Below are 20557 nucleotides of genomic sequence, written 5' to 3'. Positions count from 1 at the left end.
CTGGTGTCGTAATGCCCAGGAAGCACCCACGGCTCTGGTAGAATGGGCCTTCAGCCCTGATGGAACCGGAAGCCCAGCAGAACGGTAGGCTTCAAGAATTGGTTCCTTGATCCATCGAGCCAGGGTGGATTTTGAAGCCTGCGATCCTTTGCGCTTACCAGCGACAAGGACAAAGAGTGCATCCGAACGGCGCAAGGGCGCCGTGCGGGAAATGTAGATCCTGAGAGCTCTCACGAGATCCAACAAATGCAAGTCCTTTTCATACCGATGAACCGGATGAGGACAAAAGGAAGGTAAGGAGATATCCTGATTGAGATGAAAAGAGGATACCACTTTAGGGAGAAACTCCTGAATCGGGCGCAGCACCACCTTGTCCTGGTGAAAAACCAGGAAGGGAGCTTTGGATGACAGCGCTGCCAGCTCGGATACCCTCCGAAGAGACGTGACCGCAACCAGAAAGGCCACTTTCTGTGAGAGCCGAGAAAGTGAAACATTCTTCAGAGGCTCGAAGGGCGGCTTCTGGAGGGTAACTAGTACCCTGTTCAGATCCCATGGATCTAACGGCCGTTTGTACGGAGGGACGATGTGACAAACCCCCTGCAGGAACGTGCGTACCTGAGGAAGTCGTGCTAGACGCTTTTGAAAAAATACCGATAGCGCTGAGACTTGCCCTTTAAGGGAGCCGAGCGATAAGCCTTTTTCCAAACCAGATTGCAGGAAGGAAAGAAAAGTAGGCAATGCAAATGGCCAGGGGGACACTCCCTGTGCCGAGCACCAGGATAAGAAAATCTTCCACGTTCTGTGGTAGATCTTAGCAGACGTGGGCTTCCTAGCCTGTCTCATGGTGGCCACGACCCCTTGAGATAATCCTGAAGATGCTAGGATCCAGGACTCAATGGCCACACAGTCAGGTTCAGGGCCGCAGAATTCAGATGGAAAAACGGCCCTTGTGACAGTAAGTCTGGCCGGTCTGGTAGCGCCCACGGTTGGCCGACCGTGAGATGCCACAGATCCGGATACCACGACCTTCTCGGCCAGTCTGGGGCGACGAGTAGGACGCGGCGGCAATCGGACCTGATCTTGCGTAGCACTCTGGGCAAGAGTGCCAGAGGGGGAAACACATAGGGCAGTTGGAACTGCGACCAATCTTGCACTAAGGCGTCTGCCGCTAGAGCTCTGTGATCGCGAGACCGTGCCATGAAAGTTGGGACCTTGTTGTTGTGCCGGGACGCCATTAGGTCGACGTCCGGCCTTCCCCAGCGGCGACAGATTTCCTGAAACACGTCCGGGTGAAGGGACCATTCCCCCGCGTCCATACCCTGGCGACTGAGGAAGTCCGCTTCCCAGTTTTCTACGCCGGGGATGTCGTGGCCTCCACCCACATCAGAATCCGCCGGACCTCCTGGAAGGCTTGCCGACTGCGTGTCCCGCCTTGGTGGTTGATGTATGCCACCGCTGTGGAGTTGTCCGACTGAATTCGGATCTGCTTTCCTTCCAGCCACTGCTGAAAGGCTTGTAGGGCAAGATACACTGCCCTGATTTCCAGAACATTGATCTGAAGGGTGGACTCCTGCTGAGTCCACGTACCCTGAGCCCTGTGGTGGAGAAAAACTGCTCCCCACCCTGACAGACTCGCGTCTGTCGTGACCACCGCCCAGGATGGGGGTAGGAAGGACCTTCCTTGTGATAATGAGGTGGGAAGAAGCCACCATTGAAGAGAGTCCTTGGCCGTCTGGGAAAGGGAGACTTTCCTGTCCAAGGACGTCGACTTCCCGTCCCATTGGCGGAGAATGTCCCATTGAAGTGGACGCAAATGAAACTGCGCAAACGGGACTGCCTCCATTGCTGCCACCATCTTCCCGAGGAAGTGCATGAGGCGTCTTAAGGGGTGCGACTGGCCTTGAAGGAGAGACTGCACCCCTGTCTGCAGTGAACGCTGCTTGTCCATCGGAAGCTTCACTATCGCTGAGAGAGTATGAAACTCCATGCCAAGATATGTCAGTGATTGGGTCGGTGACAGATTTGACTTTGAAAAGTTGATGATCCACCCGAAAGTCTGGAGAGTCTCCAGCGCAACGTTCAGGCTGTGTTGGCATGCCTCTTGAGAGGGTGCCTTGACAAGTAGATCGTCCAAGTAAGGGATCACCGAGTGTCCCTGAGAGTGCAAGACTGCTACCACTGCCGCCATGACCTTGGTGAAAACCCGCGGGGCTGTCGCCAGACCAAATGGCAGGGCTACGAACTGAAGGTGTTCGTCTCCTATAACGAAGCGTAGAAAACGCTGGTGCTCTGGAGCAATCGGCACGTGGAGATAAGCATCTTTGATGTCTATTGATGCTAGGAAATCTCCTTGAGACATTGAGGCAATGACGGAGCGGAGGGATTCCATCCGGAACCGCCTGGTTTTCACGTGCTTGTTGAGCAGTTTTAGGTCCAGAACAGGACGGAAAGAGCCGTCCTTTTTTGGCACCACAAATAGATTGGAGTAAAAACCCTGACCTCTTTCCTGAAGAGGAACAGGGATCACCACTCCCTCCCCTTAGAGAGCACACCGCTTGCAGAAGAGCATCGGCTCGGTTGGGATGTGGGGAAGTTCTGAAGAACCGAGGTGGAGGGCGAGAATTGAACTCTATCCGGTACCCGTGAGCCAAAATGTCTGCTACCCACCGGTCTTTGACCTGTGGCAGCCAAATGCCGCAAAAGCGGGAGAGCCTGCCACCGACCGAGGATGCGGAGAGAGGAGGCCGAAAGTCATGAGGCAGCCGGCTTGGAAGTGGTTCCTCCGGCTGCTTTCTTTGGACGTGAGTGAGTCCGCCAGGAATCTGAGCCCCTCTGCTCCTTCTGAGTCCTTTTGGACGAGGAGAATTGGGTCCTGCCGGAACCTCGAAAGGACCGAAACCTCGACTGTCCCTTCCACTGCTGAGGTTTGGTTGATCTGGGCTGGGGTAAGGAAGAGTCCTTACCCTTGGACTGTTTAATGATTTCAGCCAATTGCTCACCAAACAGTCTGTTCTGAGATAATGGCAAACTGGTTAAGCATTTTTTGGAAGCAGAATCTGCCTTCCATTCCTTTAACCATAAGGCTCTGCGTAAAACCACCGAGTTGGCGGACGCCATTGACGTACGGCTGGTAGAGTCCAAGACCGCATTGATAGCGTAAGTCGCAAACGCAGACATTTGCGAGGTCAAGGACGCCACTCGCGGCACTGATGGACGTATGATCGAGTCCACCTGCGCCAGACCAGCCGAAATAGCTTGGAGTGCCCACACGGCTGCGAATGCCGGAGCAAACGACGCGCCGATAGCTTCATAGACAGATTTCAACCAAAGGTCCATCTGTCTGTCATTGGCATCTTTAAGTGAAGCCCCATCTTCCACTGCAACTATGGATCTAGCCGCAAGCCTGGAGATTGGGGGGTCCACCTTTGGACACTGGGTCCAGCGTTTGACCACGTCAGGGGGAAAGGGATAACGTGTATCCTTAAGACGTTTGGAGAAACGCTTATCTGGATAAGCGTGGTGTTTCTGGACTGCTTCTCTGAAGTCAGAGTGGTCCAGAAAAGTACTCAATTTACGCTTGGGATACCTGAAATGGAATTTCTCCTGCTGTGCTGCTGCCTCCTCCGCTGGAGGAGAAATATCCAGCAGTCTATTGATGGCCGCTATAAGATCATTCACCATGGCGTCACCATCAGGGGTATCCAGGTTTAGAGCGGTCTCAGGATTAGACTCCTGATCACCTATTTCTGTCTCATCATACAGAGAATCCTCTCGCTGAGATCCTGACCAGCGTGATGACGCCGAGTGTCTCTCCCAGCGAGCTCGCTTAGGCTGCCTGGGACTGTCATCCGAGTCAGAGCCTTCAGCCTGTGATGCCTGGGACCCCCTTGGAGCACGGATTAGTTCCAACTGAGGGGGACCGGGGAACATTGAACCAGCAGTGTCCATGGTCTGAGTGACCGGCCTGGACTGCAAAGTTTCTAAAATTTTTGTCATAGTCACAGACATCTTATCAGCAAAAACTGCAAACTCTGTCCCCGTCACCGGGGCAGGGTTCACAGGCGTCTCTGCCTGGGCCACTACTAGCATAGACTCCGGCTGACGAAGTGGCACAGGGACCGAACATTGCACACAATGGGGGTCAGTGGAACCTGCCGGTAGATCAGCCCCACATGCGGTACAGGCAGCATATGAAGCCCGTGCCTTGGCACCCTTGCTTTTTGCGGATGACATGCTGTTGTCTCCTCAGAGCAATATAGGGTATACAGCCAAGAAGCGACCGTACAGTGCAATATCTATATATATAATTGCCTTATTCTGTCTGTCTGTCTATCTGTCTGTCTATCTGTCTGTCTGTCTGTCATGCTCCGAAATTGTGTCCTTACGGTGACACAAAGCTGATTGGCCGCTGGGCTCGCCATGGCCCCGCCCCCCCACACGGATTGGCCTCTCGCCCCCGGCTCTCTGCAGGCCCCGCCCCCCTCACGCAATGCACGCTCGCTGTGGCCCAACTGACACGGGGCTCCGATTCCCAGGTGAGTACACACACATCAGATCACACTCACTCTCACACACACCTCACACATCACATCCACACATCACATCCACACATCACAACATGCTGGGATATCGCTTGCTTCTACACCGGCTCCGTCAGGATCCCGGCAGCGCCAGACATAACCTTGCGATGCTGGGATCTTAACGGAGGCCGTGAAAGCTGGTAACCATTATACACATCGGGTAACTAAGGTCCCTTAGTTACCCGATGTGTATCATAGTTACCAGTGTACACCGGCTCCCACTCACTCTCATACACACCTCACACATACATCACATCGCATCCACACATCAAGGTCCTGCAGCTGCGGAACATACATAACATAACAGCACACACACACACACACACACACACAAATCAGATCACACTCACACACACCTCACACATCACATCGCATCCAAATACTCACAACATCCTGGGATATCGCTTGCTTCTCGGCGGCGATATTGTGCTGTGAGCTTCCAGGACCTGACGGAGGATCACATGGCCAGAAGCATGTGATATCCCCGGATGTTGTGAGTATCAGCGCGTATGTGCAATATCGTCAGTGTCTGTGTGTGTGAGTGTATGCGATCGGGTGTGTGTGAGTGGATGCGATCGGGTGTGTGTGAGTGGATGCGATCGGGTGTGTGTGAGTGGATGCGATCGGGTGTGTGTGAGTGGATGCGATCGGGTGTGTGGGTGAGTGGATGCGATCGGTTGTGTGGGTGAGTGGATGCGATCGGTTGTGTGGGTGAGTGGATGCGATCGGGTGTGGGTGAGTGTCGGTAGAGGAGCACGGCGTGCTGGAGGAGGCTGGGAGCAGAGAGGCTGATCTTGGGGAAGGCTGGGAGGGGGAGGCTGATGCTGAGGGAGGCTGGAAGGAGAGAGGCTGAGCAAACGTGCTCCATCCGCCATACTGCGCACTCCCCATCGTGCTGCATCCCCCATGCTGCGCACTCCCAAACGTGGTCCATCCGCCATGCTGCGCACTCCCAAACGTGGTCCATCCACCATGCTGCACACTCCCAAACGTGGTCCATCCGCCATGCTGCGCACTCCCAAACGTGCTCCATCCGCCATACTGCGCACTCCCAAACGTGCTCCATCCGCCATATACTGCGCACTCCCCATCGTGCACCATCCGGCATGCTGCGCACTCCCAAGCGGATGGAGCATGATGGGGGGTGCGCAGCATGGCGGATGGAGCACGTTTGGGAGTGCGCAGCATGGCGGATGGAGCACGTTTGGGAGTGCGCAGCATGACGGATGGAGCACGTTTGGGAGTGCGCAGCATGACGGATGGAGCACGTTTGGGAGTGCGCAGTATGGCAGATGGAGCACGTTTGGGAGTGCGCAGTATGGCGGATGGAGCACGTTTCGGAGTGCGCAGCATGGCGGATGGAGCACGTTTGGGATGTGCGCAGCATGGCGGATGGACCACGTTTGGGAGCGCGCAGCATGGCGGATGGAGCACGTTTGGGAGTGCGCAGCATGGCGGATGGAGCACGTTTGGGAGTGCGCAGCATGGCGGATGGAGCACGTTTGGGAGTGCGCAGCATGGCGGATGGAGCACGTTTGGGAGTGCGCAGCATGCCGGATGGTGCACGATGGGGAGTGCGCAGTATGGCGGATGGAGCACGTTTGGGAGTGCGCAGCATGGCGGATGGAGCACGTTTGGGAGTGCGCAGCATGGCGGATGGAGCACGTTTGGGAGTGCGCAGCATGGCGGGTGGAGCACGTTTGGGAGTGCGCAGCATGGCGGATGGAGCACGTTTGGGAGTGCGCAGCATGGCGGATGGAGCACGTTTGGGAGTGCGCAGCATGGCGGGTGGAGCACGTTTGGGAGTGCGGAGCATGGCGGATGGAGCATGATAGGGGGTGCGCAGCATGGCGGATGGAGCACGTTTGGGAGTGCGCAGCATGGCGGATGGAGCACGTTTGGGAGTGTGCAGCATGGCGGATAGAGCACGATGGGGAGTGCGCAGCATGGCGGATGGAGCACGTTTGGGAGTGCGCAGCATGGGGGATGCAGCACGATGGGGAGTGCGCAGTATGGCGGATGGAGCACGTTTGGGAGTGCGCAGCATGGCGGATGGACCACGTTTGGGAGTGCGCAGCATGGCGGATGGAGCACGTTTGGGAGTGCGCAGCATAGGGGATGCAGCGCGATGGGGGGTGCGCAGCATGGGGGATGGAGCACGATGAGAGGTGCACACCTCCCCCCAACACACACACACACGCACACTGCACAACACACACACACTAGGAATCACAAACAACGCCCTACACAGACACCCACACACACAGACAACGCTGCACACACAAATATACGCACATACTGCACAACACACACATTGCTCAAAACATACCTCCCCCCAAAACACACCACACACACACAAACCGCACAACACACACACACACACACACAACGCTACAGACACACAGCGCTCCACAAACAACGCAACACACACAACACACATACAACACCGCTCTCACCCCCCGCGACACTCAGAACATGTACAGCGCCCTACACAAACACTTGGTAACTACACACAACAACATCTATATATATATATATATATAACAAAAATCATACATGAACTACACAATACGTAAATTCTAGAATACCCGATGCGTAGAATCGGGCCACCTTCTAGTATATATATGTACCAACAAAAGTACACAACAAAACAACACTGTGGCACTAGTGGGGTCAGCACTTAGGTGCTGCTTACCGCCCGCTTAATAGCGGGTGTGTGGTCGCCAGAATCCCCTGTCTGGGTCTCCCAGGGCTATGTCCGTTCTCCAGCTCAGACTGCGTGCAGGAATGGCTGCCGGCGTCCTGTGAAGAGGGGCGGGCCGTGGGCGTGTGCAGACAACGAGCGGGAAACTGGCGTCCCACTGTGCCCAGTGAGAGGGCTGGAGTATGTAAATAAGACTCCAGCCCTCGGCGCTGACGATTGTACAGCGTCTCTCCCCTTCCCTGAGTGACAGGGCTGGGGGCGGGAACGAACGTAACTAGGCCGCAGAAGCCGGGGACTAGATTTATCAGCGCTGCCGTCGTAAAAGCACGGTCAGCCCGAAGTCCCCGGCGCACCACAAGTCTCAGCCGCGCCGCAGTCTCCGCGGCGCGGCAGTTCCCCAAACATAAACTCACTCAGCTAAGCTGCAGTGAGTAAAACCCAGGCGCACAGCGCTACTGTCCCCGGCGCACTAGAACACCCAGCAACGCTGGCGTGTGTCTGTGCCTGTCTGTACGGGGACACAGAGTACCTGAATGTTGCAGGGCCTGTCCCTGACGATACTCCGCTCCATTCCAGCAGGATCTCCGGGTCTGTGGACGGAGCCCGGCCTCAGAGTCTGTAGGCCGGTAAGATCCCACTTCACCAGAGCCCTCAGGGGGATGGAGAAGGAAAACAGCATGTGGGCTCCAGCCTCCGTACCCGCAATGGGTACCTCAACCTTAACAAACACCGCCATAAGTGGGGTGAGAAGGGAGCATGCTGGGGGCCCAGTAATATGGGCCCTCTTTTCTTCCATCCGATATAGTCAGCAGCTACTGCTGACTAAAACAGTGGAGCTATGCGTGGATGTCTGACCTCCTTCGCACAAAGCTTGAAAACTGAGCAGCCCGTGATCCCACGGGGGGTGTATAGCCAGAAGGGGAGGGGCCTTTACACTTTTTAGTGTAATGCTTTGTGTGGCCTCCGGAGGCAGTAGCTATACACCCAATCATCTGGGTCTCCCAATGGAGCGCCGAAGAAAATAAAAAAAATAATAAAAATAAATAAAAATAAAAAAATAAAAAAATTATCTCACCAAATATAACAAATAATATGTGTAGGATATTTAAATAATAGCCGATTCACTGACGACACCTCCCCCCCACCACACTCACCTCCCACTCCTCAAACATCCGGACGAGATATAGGAATTCCCGCGCACGCAGAGCCAGGTAATCGATCAGCAGCAGCATGCACAGCGGGTCATTCTCGGGATCAAAACTGCAAAGGATAACAGCAACAAATGTCTCAAATTGCTCAGTCTAGTAATAACAGTCACTGTCCTGATTAAATGTATGGTATTGCTGCCCTCATCACAGGCCAGTCTAATATGTCCAGGAACTGCCTTCATTGTCATACACTCTAAGGCCGGTTTCACACATCCGGCTTTTCGCCGGTTTGCCGGATTCGGCGCTCTCCCGTACAGACAATACAGTACAGTGACAGCGCTGTAACTTCCGGGTCACATGCGCCGGTCACATGACAGCATGTGACCGGCGCTTGTTGCGCTGTCAGTGTACTGTAGTCACTGTATGGGAGAGCGCCGGATCCGGCAAACAAGCGAAAAGCCGGATGTGTGATGTGTGAAACCGGCCTCACTGGCCATCAGTGGACAGTTTCTACTCAGCAGCATTCTACCAGCACTACAGGTGCTGGAACTTCCCTTTCCATCATTTCCCAGCATACATTCCTCCAGCCCTTGTCCGATGGTTTGCCTGTCTTGAAATGAGCGCCTGACTCTGTACCTGTATGCAGTTTAACAAACAGGACAGTAAAAACAAAAAGTGGCCGTCATTTCTAGTAAGGTAAAGCCGCACTCCCCTTTCCTATACAGATAAAGACCTGCCCCCCCATTTCCTACAGAGATAAAGACCCACTGCCCCACTTACTGCACCATGGATAAAAACCCCACACACTTTCTCCACAGAGACCCCCCCCCTCACGTTCTGCACAGGTAGAGACCCCCATACTTCCTGTACATCTAAAGAAACCCCCCCTTCCTGCAGACAGATCTACTTACCCACTTCCTGTACAGCTACAAAGACCAGTCCCCACTTCCTGTACAGCTACAAAGACCAGTCCCCACTTCCTGTATAGATAAAGACCCGCCCCCACTTCCTGTACCAATACAAAGACCAGCCCCAACTTTCTGTACCAATACAAAGACCAGCCCCAACTTCCTGTACCAATACAAAGACCAGCCCCAACTTCCTGTACCAATACAAAGACCAGCCCCAACTTCCTGTACCAATACAAAGACCAGCCCCAACTTCCTGTACCAATACAAAGACCGGCCTCAACTTCCTGTACCAATACAAAGACCCGCCCCCACTTCTTGTACAGATACAAAGACCCGCCCCCACTTCCTGTACAGACACAAAGACCCGCCCCCACTTCCTGTACAGATACAAAGACCCGCTCCCACTTCCTGTACTGAGACAAAGACCAGCCCCCACTTCCTGTACAGAGACAAAGACCCGCCCCCACTTCCTGTACAGACACAAAGACCCGCCCCCACTTCCTGTACAGACACAAAGACCCGCCCCCACTTCCTGTACAGACACAAAGACCCGCCCCCACTTCCTGTACAGACACAAAGACCCGCCCCCACTTCCTGTACAGATACAAAGACCCGCTCCCACTTCCTGTACAGATACAAAGACCCGCTCCCACTTCCTGTACAGATACAAAGATCCGCCCCCACTTCCTGTACAGATACAAAGACCAGTCCCCACTTCCTGTACCAATACAAAGACCAGTCCCCACTTCCTGTACAGATACAAAGATCAGCCCCCACTTCCTGTACAGATACAAAGGCAAGTCCCCACTTCCTGTACAGATACAAAGACCAGCCCCCACTTCCTGTACAGATACAAAGAAGGGAATTTTGTTTACTTACCGTAAATTCCTTTTCTTCTAGCTCCAATTGGGAGACCCAGACAATTGGGTGTATAGGCTATGCCTCCGGAGGCCGCACAAAGTATTACACTTAAAAGTGTTAAGCCCCTCCCCTTCTGCCTATACACCCCCCGTGCTCCCACGGGCTCCTCAGTTTTGGTGCAAAAGCAAGAAGGAGGAAAAGAATTAAAAACTGGTTTAAAGTAACTTCAATCCGAAGGAATATCGGAGAACTGAAACCATTCAACATGAACAACATGTGTACACAAAAAAACAGGGGCGGGCGCTGGGTCTCCCAATTGGAGCTAGAAGAAAAGGAATTTACGGTAAGTAAACAAAATTCCCTTCTTCTTTGTCGCTCCATTGGGAGACCCAGACAATTGGGACGTCCAAAAGCAGTCCCTGGGTGGGTACAATAATACCTTGTAAGAGAGCCGTAAAACGGCCTCTTCCTACAGGTGGGCAACCGCCGCCTGAAGGACTCGTCTACCTAGGCTGGCATCCGCCGAAGCATAGGTATGCACCTGATAGTGTTTCGTGAAAGTGTGCAGGCTCGACCAGGTAGCCGCCTGACACACCTGCTGAGCCGTAGCCTGGTGCCTCAAAGCCCAGGACGCGCCCACGGCTCTGGTAGAATGGGCCTTCAGCCCTGAGGGAACCGGAAGCCCAGCCGAACGGTAGGCTTCGAGAATTGGCTCCTTGATCCACCGAGCCAAGGTTGATTTGGAAGCCTGTGACCCTTTACGCTGGCCAGTGACAAGGACAAAGAGTGCATCCGAGCGGCGCAGGGGCGCCGTCCGAGCAATGTAGAGTCTGAGTGCTCTCACCAAATCTAACAAGTGCAAATCCTTTTCACATTGGTGAACTGGATGAGGACAAAAAGAAGGTAAGGAGATATCCTGATTGAGATGAAAGGGGGATACCACCTTAGGGAGAAATTCCGGAACCGGACGCAGAACCACCTTGTCCTGGTGAAAAACCAGGAAAGGGGCTTTGCATGACAGCGCTGCTAGCTCAGACACTCTCCGAAGTGAAGTGAATGCTACTAGGAAAACCACTTTCTGCGAAAGGCGTGAGAGAGAAATATCTCTCATTGGCTCGAATGGTGGTTTCTGAAGAACCATCAGCACCCTGTTCAGATCCCAGGGTTCTAACGGCCGCTTGTAAGGAGGAACGATGTGACAAACCCCCTGCAGGAACGTGCGTACCTGTGGAAGTCTGGCTAGGCGCTTCTGGAAAAACACAGAGAGCGCTGAGACTTGTCCCTTAAGGGAGCCGAGCGACAAACCCTTTTCCAGTCCAGATTGAAGGAAGGATAGAAAAGTGGGCAAGGCAAAAGGCCAGGGAGAAAAACCCCGAGCAGAGCACCACGACAGGAAAATTTTCCACGTCCTGTGGTAGATCTTGGCGGACGTTGGTTTCCTAGCCTGTCTCATAGTGGCAATGACGTCTTGAGATAACCCTGAAGACGCTAGGATCCAGGACTCAATGGCCACACAGTCAGGTTGAGGGCCGCAGAATTCAGATGGAAAAACGGCCCTTGAGATAGCAAGTCTGGTCGGTCTGGTAGTGCCCACGGTTGGCCGACCGTGAGATGCCACAGATCCGGGTACCACGACCGCCTCGGCCAGTCTGGAGCGACGAGGATGACGCGGCGGCAGTCGGCCCTGATCTTGCGTAACACTCTGGGCAACAGTGCCAGCGGAGGAAACACATAAGGGAGCTGAAACTGCGACCAATCCTGAACTAAGGCGTCTGCCGCCAGAGCTCTGGGATCTTGAGACCGTGCCATGAACACCGGTACCTTGTTGTTGTGCCGGGACGCCATGAGGTCGACGTCCGGCACCCCCCAGCGGCAACAGATCTCCTGAAACACGTCCGGGTGAAGGGACCATTCCCCTGCGTCCATGCCCTGGCGACTGAGATAGTCTGCTTCCCAGTTTTCCACGCCTGGAATGTGAACTGCAGAGATGGTGGAGGCCGTGGCTTCCACCCACATCAAAATCCGCCGGACTTCCTGGAAGGCTTGCCGACTGCGTGTGCCGCCTTGGTGATTGATGTATGCCACCGCTGTGGACTTGTCCGACTGAATTCTGATCTGCTTGCCTTCCAGCCACTGCTGGAACGCCTTCAGGGCAAGATACACTGCCCGTATTTCCAGAACATTGATCTGAAGCGAGGACTCTTGCTGGGTCCACGTACCCTGAGCCCTGTGGTGGAGAAAAACCGCTCCCCACCCTGACAGACTCGCGTCCGTCGTGACCACCTCCCAGGATGGGGGTAGGAAGGATTTCCCCTTCGATAATGAAGTGGGAAGAAGCCACCACCGAAGGGAAGCTTTGGTCGCCTGAGAGAGGGAGACGTTCCTGTCGAGGGACGTCGGCTTCCTGTCCCATTTGCGTAGGATGTCCCATTGAAGTGGACGCAGGTGAAACTGCGCGAAAGGGACTGCCTCCATTGCTGCCACCATCTTCCCCAGGAAGTGCATGAGGCGCCTCAAGGGGTGTGACTGGCCTTGAAGGAGAGATTGCACCCCTGTCTGTAGTGACCGCTGCTTGATCAGTGGAAGCTTCACTATCGCTGAGAGGGTATGAAACTCCATGCCAAGATATGTCAGCGATTGGGCCGGTGTCAGATTTGACTTTGGAAAATTGATGATCCACCCGAAACTCTGGAGAGTCTCCAGGGTAGCGTCGAGGCTGTGTTGGCATGCCTCTTGAGAGGGTGCCTTGATCAACAGATCGTCCAAGTACGGGATCACCGAGTGACCCTGAGAGTGGAGGACCGCTACTACAGTAGCCATAACCTTGGTGAAAACCCGTGGGGCTGTTGCCAGGCCGAACGGCAGTGCCACGAACTGCAGGTGTTCGTTTTCTATGGCGAAGCGCAAGAAGCGCTGGTGCTCTGGAGCAATCGGTACGTGGAGATAAGCATCTTTGATATCGATCGATGCAAGGAAATCTCCTTGGGACATTGAGGCGATGACGGAGCGGAGGGATTCCATCCGGAACCGCCTGGTCGTTACGTGTTTGTTGAGAAGTTTCAGGTCCAGGACAGGACGGAAAGACCCGTCCTTCTTTGGGACCACAAACAAGTTGGAGTAAAAACCGTGACCCTGTTGCTGAATAGGAACAGGGACCACCACTCCTTCTGCCTTCAGAGTGCCCAGCGCCTGCAGAAGAGCCTCGGCTCGCTCGGGAGGCGGGGATGACCTGAAGAATCGAGTCGGGGGACGAGAGGTGAACTCTATCTTGTAACCGTGAGACAGAATGTCTCTCACCCAACGGTCTTTTACCCGTGGCAGCCAGGTGTCGCAAAAGCGGGAGAGCCTGCCACCGACCGAAGATGCGGAGTGGGGAGGCCGAAAGTCATGAGGAAGCCGCTTTGGTAGCGGCACCTCCGGTGGCCTTTTTAGGACGTGACTTAGACCGCCATGCATCAGAGTTCCTTTGATCTTTCTGAGGCCTTGTGGACGAGGAGAATTGGGACCTGCCCGCGCCCCGAAAGGACCGAAAACTCGACTGCCCCCTCCTCTGTTGGGGTATTTTCGGTTTGGGCTGGGGTAAGGATGTATCCTTTCCCTTGGATTGTTTGATGATTTCATCCAAACGCTCGCCAAACAATCGGTTGGCAGAAAATGGCAAACTGGTTAAGCGCTTTTTGGAAGCAGAATCTGCCTTCCATTCCCGTAGCCACAAGGCCCTGCGGAGTACCACCGAATTGGCGGCTGCAACCGCCGTACGGCTCGCAGAGTCCAGGACAGCATTAATAGCGTAAGACGCAAATGCCGAAGTCTGTGTGGTTATGGACGCCACCTGTGGCGCGGACGTGCGTGTGGCTGCGTCGATTTGCGCTTGACCTGCTGAGATAGCTTGCAGCGCCCATACGGCTGCGAATGCTGGGGCAAAAGAAGCGCCGATAGCTTCATAGATGGATTTCAACCAGAGCTCCATCTGCCTGTCAGTGGCATCTTTGAGTGAAGCCCCATCTTCCACTGCAAGTATGGATCTAGCCGCCAGTCTGGAGATTGGAGGATCCACTTTGGGACACTGAGCCCAACTTTTGACCACGTCAGGGGGAAAGGGATAACGTGTATCCTTAAGGCGCTTAGAAAAACCCTTATCTGGACAAGCATGGTGATTCTGGACTGCCTCTCTGAAATCAGAGTGGTCCAGAAACATACTCGGTGTACGCTTGGGAAACCTGAAACGGAATTTCTCCCTGCTGAGAAGCTGACTCCTCCACCGGAGGAGCTGAGGGAGAAATATCCAACATACGATTGATGGACGCAATAAGATCGTTCACTATGGCGTCCCCGTCCGGAGTATCAAGATTGAGAGCGGCCTCAGGATCAGAATCCTGATCAGCTGTGTCCGCATCATCAACCAGAGATTCCCCCCACTGAGACCCTGAACAATATGAGGATGTCAAGGGAATTGTCAAGCGAGCTCGCTTAGTCGGTCTGGGGCCGGGGTCTGTGTCAGAACCCTCAGCCTGGGATCCATGAGACACCCCAGGAGGACATTGTTGGTCCAACTGAGGTGGGCCAGGGGACAAAGATTCAACAGAGTCCCTGTGCTGAGATACCGGCCTGGACTGCAAGGCTTCTAGTATCTTAGCCATAGTCTCAGAGAGTTTTGCAAACTCCGTCCCCGTCACCTGAACAGTGTCAGCAGGTGGCTCCCCCTGGGCCCCCCTTAGCAGAGGCTCTAACTGAGTAAGTGCCACAGGGGCCGAACAGTGCACACAATGAGGGTCAGTGGAACCTGCCGGTAGCGGGGTCATACATGCGGCGCAGGCAGCATAATAAGCCTGTGTTTTGGCACCCCTGCCTTTCGTGGGCGCCATGCTATTATCTTCCCTGAGTAACACAATAGGGTATATAGCCAGAAATCAACTGTGCACCATACAGTGTAAAACATATATACCATAAACATATAATGTTACACTACTGCACAATGGGGCTAGCACCACAGGTGCTGCTTACCACCCGCTTAAAGCGGTTGTGAGGGCACCAGGGTCCCTGCCTGAGTCTCCCAGACTTTGTCCCCCTCTGTAGCCTCCAAGGAGCTGACCGGAATGGCTGCCGGCGTCCTGAGGAGAGGTGGGAGCCGTGGGCGTGACCCAGAAAGTGCGGGAACTGGTGCCTGCACTGTGCACAGTGAGGGGGGTGGAGTATGCAAAGCATGCTCCAGCCCTCAGTGCTGCTCGTTCCGTGCAGCGTCCCGCCCTTCCCCTGCCTGTCAGGGCTGTGGGCGGGAGGAAAGGAAACTAGGCCGCAAAAAGCCGGGGACTCTAGTAATAAACGCGGCCGCCGTAAAAGCGCGGCCGGCGCGAAAGTCCCCGGCGCACTACAAGTCCCAGCCGCGCCGCAGTGTTTCCCTGGCAGCGGCGGTTAGTGCGGCAGTCCCTATACATAAACACACTCAGCAGCGCTGAGTGTGTAATGGCACATATTAACCCGGTCAGCGCCGCGGTCCCCGGTGCACCAGCACACCCAGCAATGCTGGAGTGTTGCTGTGCGCGGTCCCCACGGGGACACAGAGTACCTCCAAGTAGCAGGGCCATGTCCCTGAACGATACCCGGCTCCTATCCAGCAGTCTCCCAGGAGTTGTGGATGAAGCACGGTCTCAGTGCCTGGAGACCGATAGGATCCCACTTCACCAGAGCCCTGAGGGGGATGGGGAAGGAAAGCAGCATGTGGGCTCCAGCCTCCGTACCCGCAATGGATACCTCAACCTTAACTACACCGCCGACAAGAGTGGGGTGAGAAGGGAGCATGCTGGGGGCCCTATATGGGCCCACTTTTCTTCCATCCGATATAGTCAGCAGCTGCTGCTGCTGACCAATCTGTGGAGCTGTGCGTGCGTGTCTGACCTCCTTCGCACAAAGCAAAAAACTGAGGAGCCCGTGGGAGCACGGGGGGGTGTATAGGCAGAAGGGGAGGGGCTTAACACTTTTAAGTGTAATACTTTGTGCGGCCTCCGGAGGCATAGCCTATACACCCAATTGTCTGGGTCTCCCAATGGAGCGACAAAGAAAACCAGCCCTCACTTCCTGTACAGATACAAAGACCCGCCCCCAGTTCCTGTACAGATACAAAGATCAGCCCCCACTTCCTGTACAGAGACAAAGACCCGCCCCCACTTCCTGTACAGATACAAAGATCAGCTCCCACTTCCTGTACAGATAGAAAGACCCGCCCCCACTTCCTGTACAGATACAAAGACCCGCCCCCACTTCCTGTACAGATACAAAGACCCGCCCCCACTTCCTGTACAGATACAAAGATCCGCCCCCACTTCCAGTACAGATACAAAGACCAGTCCCCACTTCCTGTACAGATACAAAGACCCGCTCCCACTTCCTGTACAGATACAAAGATCAGCCCCCACTTCCTGTACAGAGACAAAGACCCGCCCCCACTTCCTGTACAGAAACAAAGATCAGCCCCCACTTCCTGTAATAAGTCTCATGGTCTCTGCTGATAGAGATCATTACAGAGATAAAGTGATTTATTTTATTCAAGTGATTTTAGGTTTGTCTATTTATTGCTTCCTTCTGGGACAGTTGATGATGCAGCGTTTTTCTTTCTCACCTGAGGATTAGTTTACAGAACTCCAGAGCCGTCCTCAGACATCCTCTCTTCTCCAAGAACATCACGTGCTTGAAAAGAGCCAAGAAAAACCCTCTGTGGACAAAAAACAAACAAAAAAAAAACACTTATAAAACATGTAGACGTTGCTTATGAACAAACAATGAATATTACTCCCGCGGGTCCTTGTATCACAAAGTATGGCTGCCGGTATGAGGTTGTTAGCTCTAGTGTCCGGTCTGTGGACTATAAATTCTTATAGGGGATATATAGATTATATATATATATATATATATATATATATATATATATATATATATATATATATATATATATATATATATATATACTGATACCGTATTTTTCGGTTTATAAGATGCACCCCAAATTTAGAAAAGAAAAAAAAAAAAAAAGGGTGAGAAAAACAAAAAGGTGGGGTGAGCAGTCTTATAATCCAGTGGTGTCATACCAGAGGGGGGCGGCAGCAATGGTGGAGCAAAGTCACAGGAGGCAGGGGCGGTGGTGGAGTAGGGCGATGCTGCGGGCGGGTGCAGTGGGTGTCCCAGATGCTGTCCTAGAAGCTGTCTGCAGTGGTGGCAGCGGCTGGGCTGAGGCTGTGGGAGGAGAGGGCTTCAAAGAAATGGCGCCCGAAGTCGGCGTGTGCACAGATTGAGCTATCGACTAAATGACAAGCCAAGATCTAATCTGCGCACGATCCACCTCCAGGTGCAATTTTCCTCATGTCCGCTGCTGGGAGAGAAATGGGCCGGAGGTGGAGCGTGCACATATGAGATCTTGAGCCAAGAGCTTCATCTGCGCACGCAATGACTCTGAGCGCCATTATTTGAAACCCTCACCGCTCACAGCTCCAGCACAGCCCAGCCTCCGCAGCCCCATCCCCAGCCCAGCCTCCACATCCCCATCCCCAGCCCAGCCGCCGCAGCCCCATCCCCAGCCCAGCCGCCGCAGCCCCATCCCCATCCTCCCCATCCCCAGCCTCCGCAGCCCCATCCCCAGCCTCCGCAGCCCCATCCCCAGCCTCCGCAGCCCCATCCCCAGCCTCCGCAGCCCCATCCCCAGCCTCCGCAGCCCCATCCCCATCCTCATCCTCCGCAGCCCCATCCCCATCCTCATCCTCCGCAGCCCCATCCCCATCCCCAGCCTCCGCAGCCCCATCCCCATCCCCAGCCTCCGCAGCCCCATCCCCAGCCCAGCCTCCGCAGCCCCATCCCCAGCCGCCGCAGCCCCATCCCCAGCTGCCGCAGCCCCATCCCCAGCCCAGCCGCCGCAGCCCCATCCCCAGCCCAGCCGCCGCAGCCCCATCCTCCGCAGCCCCATCCCCAGCCCAGCCTCCGCAGCCCCATCCCCAGCCCAGCCTCCGCAGCCCCATCCCCAGCCCAGCCTCCGCAGCCCCATCCCAGCCTCCGCAGCCCCATCCCCAGCCCAGCCTCCGCAGCCCCTACACAGCCCAGCCTCCGCAGCCCCTACACAGCCCAGCCTCCGCAGCCCCTACACAGCCCAGCCTCCGCAGCCCCTACACAGCCCAGCCTCCGCAGCCCCTACACAGCCCAGCCTCCGCAGCCCCTACACAGCCCAGCCTCCGCAGCCCCTACACAGCCCAGCCTCCGCAGCCCCTACACAGCCCAGCCTCCGCAGCCCCTACACAGCCCAGCCTCCGCAGCCCCTACACAGCCCAGCCTCCGCAGCCCCTACACAGCCCAGCCTCCGCAGCCCCTACACAGCCCAGCCTCCGCAGCCCCTACACAGCCCAGCCTCCGCAGCCCCTACACAGCCCAGCCTCCGCAGCCCCTACACAGCCCAGCCTCCGCAGCCCCTACACAGCCACCACAGCATTGCCCCTGCCTCCTGCTACCCTTCTCCACCCACCCCCCCCCAGTAAGCTACATTCGGTATATAAGACGCACCCCTTACTTTCCTTCCAAATTTTTGGGAGGAAACGTGCATAATTATCTGAAAAATACGCTATATATTGTAAAGTAAGCAGCGACATCAGACCTGTTTTCTGATCGGACGTAATCCAGCCTGCAGGTCCCGCTGGTCAGACTAAAAACCGGATGGAACGCACACTCCAGACTGTAGAGGGCTCGCTCTGCAAAAAATAATATTATGACCCTAAGGACCCACCGTCATATTAATACCAACTTATACAGTGAAAATTTGCAAACCGGACTAATTACCAATTAAGTCCCGCGCCATTTCCTGGTCCTCCTGTAGACGGCAGACATCACTGAGCTGCAGCAAGGAGTCTACATGATACGGGCTCATCTGGAGGAGAAGCTGCGGAAAGAAAAAGGAGGATACAGAAGGATGGGACCAATAAAGTGACATTAGTCCCAAAGGAATATGGACTGGGGCTGTCTAGAAAGGGTTAATGCCATTGCTCACCACAATATTATTGGGATCCATTGACTCGACAGCGTCCAGGAACTTGAACTGAACCTGCTGATAATCTCTCTGGTGCTCGAAGGTGAAATACTGGACCCCGCGCTTGGTCTCCAGAAGACTCATCGTAATACCTAAGAAAGGAAGAATACATGGGGTGATCGGATCCCGGTGGTAAAAAGCTGAGCCTTCCCGGCACGTTGTCCTCAGCAGGACTCACCCGTTTTACTGAACCTCGGCCACGCGTTCTTAGGCGACGTCAGCCACGTGCTCCGGTGATGCAGCCGCTGTCTCTGACGTGGTCTGTGATGTGACAGACGATATATCAGGGTTTGTTATAAGTAAACGTCGGCCTGCGAGATATTCCCTAAAACTAGTGTAAAGGAGAAGAAGGGCGGTTGACAATTACAACCCATCAGCTCCTATTTTGTTGGAGGCCATGGACATCTTTGGCACGGAAAGTAGTGCTTTTTTTGCATACCGGATTTTTTGATTATATGACGCACTTTTGCTCCCAAAAATTTGGGGAAAAAAAATGAGGGGTGCGTCTTATAATTTGAATGCAGTTTACCGAGGGGTGGTGGAAAGGGGTAGCAGGAGGTAGGGGCAATGTTGGGGACTGCGGGGAGCCCGTGCTGGGGACTGCGGGGAGCCCGTGCTGGGGACTGCGGGGAGCCCGTGCTGGGGACTGCGGGGAGCCCGTGCTGGGGACTGCGGGGAGCCCGTGCTGGGGACTGCGGGGAGCCCGTGCTGGGGACTGCGGGGAGCCCGTGCTGGGGACTGCAGGGAGCCCGTGCTAGGCACCGTGCTAGGGCCTCCTGGGTGCTTTGGCCAGTGAGGCAGGAACGTCTTGAAGAGGTCGGTGGTCCAGGTTACAAATAATGGCACAGGAGTCAGCGTGCACAGACGGAGCTCTCAGCTCAAGATCTCATCTGCACACGCGCCGCCTCTGGCTCATTGACAGCAGCGGACCCTGATCCTCTACTGCTGCTGCCCCCGCCCCCCGGATTGTAAGACGGACCCCTTTTTTTTCCTCTCTAAATTTGGGGTGTGTCTGAAACCAAAAAATACGATATTAGCCTTATGTACTTAGCAATCCTAATTCCCTGATATGCAGTGATCTGTCTGATCCAATTTTCAGACTCTTCTTGTGGGAGTGTCCCTCCCAGTAATACATGCTGGATGTGAGCTCTGTATATGAAGGATCCTGATGCCCTCTCTACATTGAGTGTGTTAGTAAAGCTTCATTACTGGAGTGATTTCTCCTCATGAGGGATCGGTTCACCCCACTGCTGTGGAGCACTTACAGTCTGCTCATGGGCTTTCCTCCCTCTATA

The 20557-nt window shown here is 54.7% G+C and overlaps 1 protein-coding gene across 1 annotated transcript in view; it reads right to left on the bottom strand.

The window, feature by feature from the left end:
- Positions 1-20557, bottom strand: part of TCF25 (TCF25 ribosome quality control complex subunit) — a 42597-nt gene that overhangs the window by 19200 nt on the left and 2840 nt on the right. The window contains exons 6-11 of the mRNA XM_075325981.1: positions 19441-19523; positions 19224-19354; positions 19016-19115; positions 18834-18927; positions 16821-16913; positions 8439-8544 (exon numbers count right to left, since the gene is read on the bottom strand). Of these exons, the coding sequence (XP_075182096.1) occupies positions 8439-8544; positions 16821-16913; positions 18834-18927; positions 19016-19115; positions 19224-19354; positions 19441-19523 (607 nt within the window). The remainder of the gene's footprint in view (positions 1-8438; positions 8545-16820; positions 16914-18833; positions 18928-19015; positions 19116-19223; positions 19355-19440; positions 19524-20557) is intronic.

The sequence above is a fragment of the Anomaloglossus baeobatrachus genome, chromosome 10 (genome assembly GCF_048569485.1).
Source record: "Anomaloglossus baeobatrachus isolate aAnoBae1 chromosome 10, aAnoBae1.hap1, whole genome shotgun sequence".
Classification (NCBI taxonomy): Eukaryota; Metazoa; Chordata; class Amphibia; order Anura; family Aromobatidae; genus Anomaloglossus; species Anomaloglossus baeobatrachus.
This window is presented reverse-complemented; position numbering and strand designations above follow the sequence as displayed.